Raw genomic sequence first — 11,050 nt, forward strand, 5'->3', positions numbered from 1 at the left:
AGTGCATCTGCAAGGGGATGTTTAACGTTTTCCTGATGTTAAAGGCCGATGATTCTCAATTCTCACTTACAGATGTCAACAAAGGTCATAAATTGTATAAGACATTAATGACCTAGGACTGCTGCTGCAGTACTATAAATGTGCTTTATTATTATTATTATTATTATTATTATTATTATTATTATTATTATTATTATATAATTAACGTTACAGTACATATTAGTGCGTGCTCTATTAACAAAATTGCAGCATACGTAAAATAACAAGGACCACTTACGTAAAGGTTTTCACATTATTATAACGTGTTAATGCAGCATATTTAAACTATATTGGAACAAATCTTTATATTATTGCATTACATAACATCATTATTACATCTATCTAAAGGTACACTTTTGAAGTTTTTTGTATGTTGCCGAATTGATTTTTTAAAAAACAAATAACCACTTTCAAACTAACCAAATTAACCAAAAATAAATTTATTCACAAATTAAACATCCTTAAATAAAAAAGAAAATCCCAATAAGTACACCATTATTATTATTATTATTATTATTATTATTATTATTATTATTATGGGACAAATTGCTAGGAAGCTGCTTAGAAACCTACTTGGTTGTGTCTCTCTCCAAAGATTATTTAAAGTTTTATACCTTCTTGACGAAAGTTAATTGATATTTTCTGTCTTCCAAAATAATGGCTGTTGCAAGGATTTAAAAATGTCTTCACATGTACATATATAGCACGTACACATTTCAGTTTAGCGGTCTCTGTAAATTACAGGGATGGATTATTTCTGTAATCTACCAAATTTCGAATAAGTATACTAATATACTGGTTGCACATTTATATTCATGGCTCCAGGGTGCACATATGAAGGCAACTTGTCTGAAGAAGGAGAAAAGAGAGTAACTGCTCTCTACAAGGTAAAAAGTCTAGTCACATCTCTTTCGAAGGAGGCATTCTTGATAATGAGACCACATCAATCTTATCCAGCAAATAAATAAAAATAGACAAATAAACAAATCCGCACCCTGCAAGTTAATGCGGTGCATCTGGGTGGAAAGTAGATGTTTTCACGCGCCCTGGAGATAAGCAGTGACATTTATAATAATAATAAAATAATAATAATAATAATAATAATAATAATAATTTAAAAAATAAAATAATCAGAGGGAAAACAAATGTAATTCTGTAATCAGTTTTAGAAATGAGGAAATGTGCGTCTCTCCTTCTCCGCCTCCTGGTTTCGAGCTGCTCTCCTGACGGAGCTTTTCCAGAAATATGGAACAATATGAACGGATGCGAGGGGATGTGAGGGACACGAAGGGACACGAAGGGACACGAAGGGACGTGTCAGTCGGTCAGTGTGTCGGTGCCCCGGTACCGGCACCTTCCATTACACTGGCGCTGCGCACATGTGCGCAAGTAACACGGACGGAGGAGCGTTTCTGTTCACTTTTTTCTCCCTTTTTTCCCCCCAAGTCCGCAAGTGAATCTAATTCATTGGGCGTCTATATTCACTCAATTAGAGAAATCTGAAGAGAAAATCGATCTTCCATCTGCAGAAATGCCAGCTTAACAAATTAGATTCTTGTTTCGTGCAGGTGATTTGGTGACAGTCGGGGGAATTAGAAGTAATAAGTTGTTGTGTTTCGGCCCTGGGGGTTGGGGGGGGTGGTGGCAGAGGCAGAGTGGGGCTCCCTCCGAGATCCACCTGGTGAGCGGCTCCTCCGGCCACGGGTGCAGGTAGAACCCACGGCCGCATCTCGCGCCTCAATTAGCGCCGCTGCCCTCCGCGCGGACTCCATTAAAGCGTGACGTATCCGAAAGAAATATAATTATGGCTCCAAAACAAAATAATCAGCATTGAAGAGCGATTTCCTTAATGAGATGGAGCGGTTGTATGTCACGAAGTAACGGGGCCTCATTATGGCAGTAATGAGACTTTGGGGTTGAACCCGACAATTATTGAAATCCATAAAACACGGACCGAAAAAAAAAAACAGATGTAACCTACAAACTGGTTCTTGTGTGTTCAACGGCTACTGCTAATGAAGAAAAAAAAGACTTGCAAGGTATGTCTTCGTTTAAAGAAGGGATCACATTCAAAAGTCGCTTTGAGACTCTTTTCCGCACCAATTTCCCCGAAAAAAAAAAAAAAAAAACTTCAGACGTAGATATATACATGGTCACTTGCCAGCGGCTACTTTAGTTATTACTTACTATTTATTTAAATTAACAGGCTGCTATTATCACCCGCATCCATAGCGTCAGATGTATAAAATCCGAAAATCAATCAGGACTTCCTTCTAATAATCACGTTTATTGTTATTATCGGTAACAATGAATAGCCATGTTTAATTCCGACTGTATCGGTCACGACGAAGTTTTGTATTCCTTAAGAGGAGACAGACGAGAAAGGCAAAGCGGAGCCCCGCTGAATCAGCGCGCGGAACCACGGGCGATTTTGCTGTGGCGGGAAACCGCGCCGAGCAGCGCGCGCCTCCGCCGCCTTGGAAAGAGCAACGCGTGTGGATTCAAAGCGCTCAATGAGGGAAAGAGCGCAAACGGAAGCAATTTTAATCCCAATTTAACGTGGAATTTCGCGTTTTATTTGTGCGGAAGCGCAAAGAAAAAAAAAAAAAAAGCGCGGGAAAAGAGGCACGAAAACTTAAAATGAACCATTTTTACGTAATGAGTGGAAAATGAGTGGTGTATATTACAAATTCAGCTCCACAGAATGGTTTTGCTTTACATGAAGTGAAGGGACAAATACTGTATGGATAAAAATACGAAATAGCTACTGTATACTTACATACAGATGATTACTGCGCATTTTATAGGTCGAACAGGATACCCGGAAATATGGTAAAAGACAAAGATGGGTAAAATATTTTAGTAAAGAAACACATTTTAATAAGAAAAAAAACAAGTTACAAACAGTAGTAGTGACATGTCCCTTCATACGAGTTTATGTCCAAACAAAGTTCCCTTTTTAAGAGCTCACCCAGTTTGAGAATCAATTTAAAATTTCTACCCAGTGGAAACTTTCAGGAGACACACAGTGCAGTTAGTCTTTCAATTTTGGGATTTTTTTTAATGCACAACTTTGAACTTGTACTTTCTACAAACTCAAGATTTGCACAAAAATCTTCAAATACAGGTGTCTGTGTATTATGTTGCGTTTTTTTTGTTTAAAATTGTGTAACGTCATACTAGTTCTTGATTACTAATATTTTATTGAATAAAATAGCCCAGCCTATAAATAATACTCAGTAAATGTACTCAGTGCCTTATTGACAAACACTTGACCCGTTTGACTCGGGTGCGACAGGCTGGTCAAATGAGTGGCGCTCAGTTGTCCCGGCCAGCAGGGGGCGCTCTGTCTGAATTCACCCCATGGAAGACTGCACACCTCAGGGCTTTACATGGAAAAAAAGTGTGCATGTGTACATGTTGCACCATCACATTAGCTACATGCTACAGGACAGGTACAGGACCCACACAAAATGAGGTGCAGATGTACAGCAAGCAGTAGAAGTGGTGGTATCCCTGAAAATAACCCTGTTTAGGAAAATTTCGTGACATATGGCATAGCATTGTACGACATTCACCCATAAAACTACATTACCATTCTTGATTTAGACACATATGACAGGAGCATGCAAGTGTTACTTTAGCAGCGCTAATCAGAACTTTGTCTATTTACTTTTAAATATTTAGGTGTGCAATACTTACGTAAGAGTTTAGTATATGAAATATATTTCAGAGTACTAATGTCAGTTATAAAAAGAATGTAAAAACAATAATCCAGGATCATGTGCACTAAAGGAATCCAAAATATTTAACATTTACCAAAAAAAAACTTTAAACTATAATAAGCATTTTTAACCTTTTTCAAAAAAATATAAAGGGTATCGCACCACCTCCTCACATAGTGTTTCCAAAAATCATTGTCACAGGGTATATGTGCTCCACATCCATATTTTGCTGTTTGATGCTTAATTTCCTACTTTACATTTACCAAAATAAAAAAAAAAAAAAAAAAAAAAAAACTCATAAGTTGTAGTTGTTAGTAAGAAATGAACCCGTTTTTTTTAAAAAAAAAAAAGCAAACTGTGTTCACAATAGCAAGAAAACCAATGGAAATCGTGTTACGAAAAAAATTTATTTTTCCATTTCCAACAGTGAAACACTCAAGACAAGAATTCAGAGACTTGAGGATTATTTTTTTAATCATACAAATAAAAAAAAAAAACCATTTGGTTGTGTCATTTGTTTAAACAATATCTGAAATTGGAATGGACACTTAAGATGCATTTAATGGTGTGAGAAAATTAAAGAGTAATTCATCCTTCCAGCTTCACAGAATCCAGTATAGTTCTTGCTTCTTTGTACTCTTCTGATTCTGCCAAGTCTTCCTCAATTTCCTGGAAAAGTAAGGTCAAATTTGTGCATGTCACTAACGTACTTGTATAAACTACACAGTTTCACTTTGATGGAGCCATGCACTCTGTTTCTGGCACCCAGATTCAACAGTAGGATCCAACTTTGAAACTGGCAGACAGGAACCCTTGACTAACTTAATCCCACCGATGGAAGAATAATGCTAATTATGTGCTTGGACATCCAGGAAAACCAGCAGGTCTGAGTTACTGGCCAACAGCAAGAAACATCAGATTGACTGAGGAACAAGGATCACTTGCTGTCAAGTATTTCTGGAGTACTCAAGAAATTACTACTGCTAAAGAACTACAGAGTAACAAGGGCTCATATGGACTGCAAAAGTGCTGAGATGTATTCCATCACAGGAAAGAAAATCAGTTTGACAGAAGGCCACAGTAGCGATGTATTACAACTCTGTACAAGAGGTCGACAAAATCAGTCTTGATGGATAAGAGAACGTTTCATTATCTGTAGACTTTTATAGGCTGGAAAGAAAGATATGTCATCTTAAGAGCGTTAAAATATAATTTAACATTAAAATGTAATTTAACATATGAGACACCTATATTTAACTGTTGGATGTCTCGCATAAAACATGAACATGTTTTCCAATGAACTGCAGAGTATTTCTGAAATGACTTCACCTGAATATGTATGGTGAAACTTCCTCTCAAATTGTTTCAAGCACTGATGTATTATTTTTATACTGTAGTTATACAATAACTGAGAAACAACAAGCTCCATTTGTTAGCTAAACCTAAGTGGACAATAAGATCCTTGTTGTCATGATCACTGAAATGTAAATCGGCTCCTCTGCTTACAACAAGTGAGATGGAGTCTATTTGTAATTAGTTTTTTTGTAATTGTCACTTTTACCATTAAATCTTAAGCAATAAAAGCTTAATAATACAGGCACACACTTTGATTTATTTATACGTTACATTCCGTAATAGACATGCAATGTTCATCTTTTTCACCAACATTGTAAAACACCAGACATGTGCTGTCCAAACTGTGAAAGCGAGCTGAATCAAGTCAGCCTCACATTCCTGTTCTGTTCGGGGGTATTATAATGCTAACCAATGGCTGGCCACAGAAACACAGCTCACCTTTGCTCAGCAACAGACAAATTTAAAAAAACTGAAGAATATACAAAACTACATATGAACAAAATATACTGGAAAATGTGTATCTTAAGTTGAGGAGCCAGTGTGAAAAATCTTTTGTTGGATGCCAGTTTTACCCAACACTGAAATTAACGAAAAAAATAAAAACACAGAACTTTTATATATTTTAAAAATTAAAACACTTTTCACATAAAACATGCGGGCAAAATGGAAAACAAAACTGCAATTTCCAGAAAAATGTTAATGGAATTAACAAGTGTTAGAATAATGGTTCTCAACAAGCAGCTAACACTTCCAGTACCTTGGCTCTGCAGTGTTATTACAAAGGGAAGCCAGCATATGTAGAGCACGGTTTATGGTATGTGTGTGCTGCTTGTGAGGTCATATACACGTTTTTACGGAAGGAAGCATCGACTCACTAGAAACTGCGAGAGGTCCGCATGGGCCGTAACCAGGCGCCGGTGACAATCTGGGATCATCATCCGTGACTCCTGCAAGACTTCCATCTGAAAGGTACAGAAACACACGGTCACTCCCTTACATAAGCAGATGTTTAACACACACACACACACACACACACACACACACACACACACACACACACACACACACACACACACACACAGACCTTAAAGCTGAGCTCTGCTCAGTAAGTTCTAAACACTTCTTCAGCAACTCCTTTACATAATTATCAGATCTCATAAGTACAGAAAGTCCAAAAAGTGCCCATTTCCTTTAACATTTCATTTAAGCTGCCAGGTGTGCAAGGTAAGTCACAGGTAACCAAGGTAAGGATGATCAGCAGTGTTAATAAACTGCTTTATCCAACTAGTATCAATTAGCTCCTTTGCTGGTAACTGGACATATTATAAAAAGATATGCTACCTCACTGCTGAGAATGGGGTATAAAAACCACACTGTAAAGAACATCCTTCATTCCATACAGTAAGACATTCACAGAATTCTTTGTGCACAGTTCTGTACAACTTTTGTCAAAAAAAGTCAACCCTTTTCAAAAGTAAGGCGCAAAATACTGTGTTGAAAAATTATATTTAGTTCTTTAATAATACAGTGCTGTATGTAATATTTTTTGCATAGTACATTTGGATTTTTAAAAAAGAAAAAAAAAAAAAAAGTGTTTAAAAACACAAAATCAGTTTAAACACTAGAGTTAAATTTCCCTACCAGTACCTTTGGAATGGAAAAGCCAACATACTCTAAACTGTAATACAGGTATAATGATGTGAGGCAGAAATTCAGTGGTCTAAGTCATTGTCTACAAAACAAAATTTGTACTGTTTTCATAATACTGAATTTCTAAGTCCAGTCACCTACCATTTTCTATAACAAATATGTTGTATTCATATACAGCACATAATTACTGCATGAAGAATATTATTGAGCTATTGATCATGCAGTACATTCACAGCAAGAATCTGCTTCGAAAGGTAGGGCCTACAGAAATGGAAAATAGAAACCAGCACGCTCACATTCCTTCTGGCCATCATGCATAAAATGTTATTATTCAGCCTCGCAGAATGTGTTCGGTCAGAGCATGGACCCCTCCTTGAGAGCTGAAGTCTTGACTAACATGATCAGACACACACATCACTTACAGGCTTCTCCTGAACTAGTGCACTTTTTAAAGTCTCCTTGTGTACAAGTGAGTGTAAACTCAGCCAGCTGCTCCTAGTTCAAGATAACCCTGCACCTATTTAAAAAAAAAAAAAAAAAAAAATGCAAAAAACTCAACATTACACAGTCAGCTCTTTCCAAATTAAAGCTTGAATTCCCTACATAAAATAGTTATGGCCATGAATAAGATGCCCGTAGTGTTTCTATGTGAAATGCCTGGTGAAGCTCACACTGCAGAAATCATTTCAGTTCAGACAGAAAGGAAAATACGACAATAGTATTTCTTTACATTTCTCTCAAATGATCAGCCCAAGTGACATTGTTGCTCGAAGCACCGAAGGCAACCTCCTTGGGTTTCTTCGGAATTCAGATGGAATCCTTTTAGCTAGAGTCAAAATCCTCAAGGACGAACAACTAAAAACAGGTAACCTTTTTAATGCTTTGGAATGATCCCATCAGTTGAGGGATAAGGAAAGCCGTTATGAAATATTGATTGTCTCAAATGAAAACTCTGATCACAATTTAACCTCATCACTAAACCTTTAACTTCTTAATGTCCATTTTCCACCATGACCTTCAGTGCAGAAAAATCAAATTAAGATATGTTCATTTATGCATCTTTGGCTCACTAAATATGCAACAGTGTTGTTTATAAGTGCACCTTTTCCTCACACCTAATAGGTTTGTGAAAACATTATTCTAACTCTATGGGATGCGAAGGTGGCCACTGCATGGGTAAAATAGGTTTAAAATAAACATTCCAGAAGTACCACATTGAGAGGTTATATGGTTCTCACTTTGTTCCAACACAGTCAACAAAATTCCAAGTTCTTGGGCAGATGGGCCTTGAGAATGGCCAACACCAAACATAAAACAAATTAAAACCCTACAAGGGCCTGCCCTACATGAAACATTTCTCAAGGTTTGTGTATTTACCCTGCAACACAGACTGAAATACAGACTTACTATGAGTGTTCCACGATTATACATTATAGTGTAGATCATGTGTTTAAAAAAACTATACAAACTATTCATTAGCCAACAGAATACATGTATCCTTTAAACAAATAAGGGTGCTACTGTTTGATACTACTTTTCAGATTCTTAATTGTTCAAGAGCAACAACTATCCCAGTGTTATCTATGCCTGAGTATAGCATAAGGTTCTCGTGCCCCACCCTACAGACAATGACTTGGAATGCCATGACCCTAGTCTTTCCTGGCTTTTATTCCTAATATTAAGGGTCACTCAGGGTTACGAATAAGTATGGTGGACATCATACACCATTACTATTGTGCATGATGGTAAAAAATAATCCACTTGGACATAGTACACTGTAGTAACTGCATACTACTCACAGTACATCTGTTCTTATGAACGAGACCCTCGTCACATGTTGCCAGAGAAAAGCTAAAAAGCTGAAGTCAGACATTTCACACATAGTTCTTATCATAACTGTCCATGGTCAACTACAGACAGAGCAGAAATAATATTTTAACAAATAAAAATGACGCTGACATTACACACACACTCACCAAGTCTAAGGCTATATGTACGGAGACTACACCAAACCTTTTTTCATTCAATCCACCGAACAGCAGAAGACTAAAACAAGATATTAAGGGAGACTGTGGTTAGCAGAGGACAAAGGCTAGCTCACGCTTAATTCTTCCTGCCATTCATTCTGAGTGAGAAGTGACAGCCCAAAAAGGAGGAGGACTTGGGTCATCGGTCACTCAGAGGCACCAAATTAGCAACATGTGCTAGTAATTATCAAATTCCTGCAAAGTTAAATAATGCAATTAAATGCATAAGCAAATTAAAAGTGTGAATGATTCATTTCTCCAGCCTACTTTGCACTGCAGTGCAATGCCAACATGATTTAAAATGAATGAAGAGGAAGACTAGCCATTTATTTTCATGATTGAAGCTGCAAACAATGCTTTGAAAAGAAAATCCTTTACATTGCCAGGTAAGTAGGAACATCTGTCACTACTTTCTCGAATAAGAATATTTTCCATTACATCTTGTACTACATTCTATTATATACATAATGAATCAGTAAGAGCTAAGGAGAATGAGGAGTACTGTCAACGACACAATCATTGTCACCACGTACATTTTATCTGGGCCACCAAACAAACAAACAAACAAACACTTCCTAAATGCAGGGTTACGGTTACGGTGGTTTGGACCCTATTCTCAAAACATAGGGCATGAGGAACAATACACACTGGCACATGCAACACCAGCCCATGGCAAACTGTCCAACTTTGTAAAGTGCTGCTGATCTGCCCACAAACACACCTAACTAAGATGCTCAGAGGGCCCGTTATGGGTCATCTTTATAACGCAGGTGTGTATTCGTTCTGGAAATGTTTAGAGGGGACTCACTAGACCCACACATGCTTCTTCAAATCCAACTCTGCACCCCCAAAATAAAAGAAATGGGGAGAAAAAGGGTTCCCTTACAAACAATGTAGCCTGAAACACCAAAATAAGGCATTTTATGCGACAACGCCACCAACATATTTGTAACTAAATTTAACACTAAAAGACAAGCTAGAAATCATTTTTCATTAATTACCAGTAACCACTTGTCCAATGTATTGATTACTTGGCTCACAAATTTTTCTTTTTAAAGCATCTGTTAATCTTGCACCTTATTGAGTTTTGATGAAGGCGGTTCTATCCCATTTCTTGGAGAGCTTCGGTTACGAACGATGCGTTTCTCATTCGGAAGAAGCGCTCTACCTGTTAGCGTTCCACTTTCCCCTTTGGAATTAAAAGTACATTTCTACTAAGAGGCTTCCCTTTTGCAGCAGGCACACATAGAGCACGTCAAGTTTTTTCTGGGTTTTATAAGTTCCTTTATAGTAATTTTCTGAGTTTTTCAACAGCAATCATCCAGTGTAAGTGCAGTGCTTGTGGACTAAACAGTACTGTATAGCATTACCTGTTTTTAAAAGCGCACACAGTGCTCAAACTGCTTTCGTTCATCTGTCCTTATACCAGCCCGAAAACTGCGCAGCAACTGTGCTGCCCACCGAATGGCTTGCTTTCTCTTAAAGCTCTTAGTTGAAATAACGCAATAAGGACAACCAGCTTTCTTTCATTACTCATTTTATTGCCCCTACTTTTTATGATGGTTCAATCTGAAGAACAATGTTTCACCGGCGTGCAAAGGAGTCCGTATCAAGTGTGTTTCACAGGGACTGAACTGTTCCCTTTGAAAGCCTGCCACCTGGCTGAAGTAACAAAAGCAAAGGCAAATGGTGGTCCTGTATCATCTCTTCCTCTACCCATTGTGGAAGTAAACTGACTGCATAATGTGCAAAAATGCTGTTGTTCTGTATAATAAGAATATGCCTGTTTTATGGGGGGGGGAAAAAAGGGTATTTGTAATTTTTTTTTATGAGATCCCATTATAGGACCACTGAGTGTACAGCACTACAACCCAAAACAAGGACCCCAACTTTGCTTGGTTTCTTCCCATGGTTTAGCCTTACACTGCAAACAGAATTCAGCACTTTTGTGTGTGTGTGTCTACCAGTTTCCTTAGTCTACACTAACACACGAGCACTGCTGTCCTGGCATACGTGCCTCTTTCCGCTGCTGCTGCTGTTAACGATGTGCATTTCTCTAGACTCATCCACCTGTCACATGACTCCATTGGCCATACACCAGTTTCATGATATATATTCACAACTGCCTGTAATTTCATTTGATCTACATTCATGTTTTTAATGGCCTACAACAGGAAATAAAAAAACTGAACCTTTTCAATTGTTCAGAATTTTAAATTTAAAGGTTTATTAAAAAGGCATAGAAGACTATGA

The 11,050-nt window shown here is 37.5% G+C and overlaps 1 protein-coding gene across 1 annotated transcript in view; it reads right to left on the bottom strand.

The window, feature by feature from the left end:
• Nucleotides 1-4,157: 4,157 nt before the first annotated feature.
• tbca (tubulin cofactor a) overlaps nt 4,158-11,050 on the bottom strand; it is a 17,480-nt gene continuing 10,587 nt past the window's right edge. Inside the window, exons 3-4 of the mRNA XM_018736652.1 lie at nt 5,996-6,082; nt 4,158-4,433 (exon numbers count right to left, since the gene is read on the bottom strand). Coding sequence (XP_018592168.1) covers nt 4,353-4,433; nt 5,996-6,082 — 168 coding nt within the window. The 3' untranslated portion in view covers nt 4,158-4,352. The remainder of the gene's footprint in view (nt 4,434-5,995; nt 6,083-11,050) is intronic.

Source organism: Scleropages formosus, chromosome 6 (genome assembly GCF_900964775.1).
Source record: "Scleropages formosus chromosome 6, fSclFor1.1, whole genome shotgun sequence".
NCBI lineage: Eukaryota > Metazoa > Chordata > Actinopteri > Osteoglossiformes > Osteoglossidae > Scleropages > Scleropages formosus.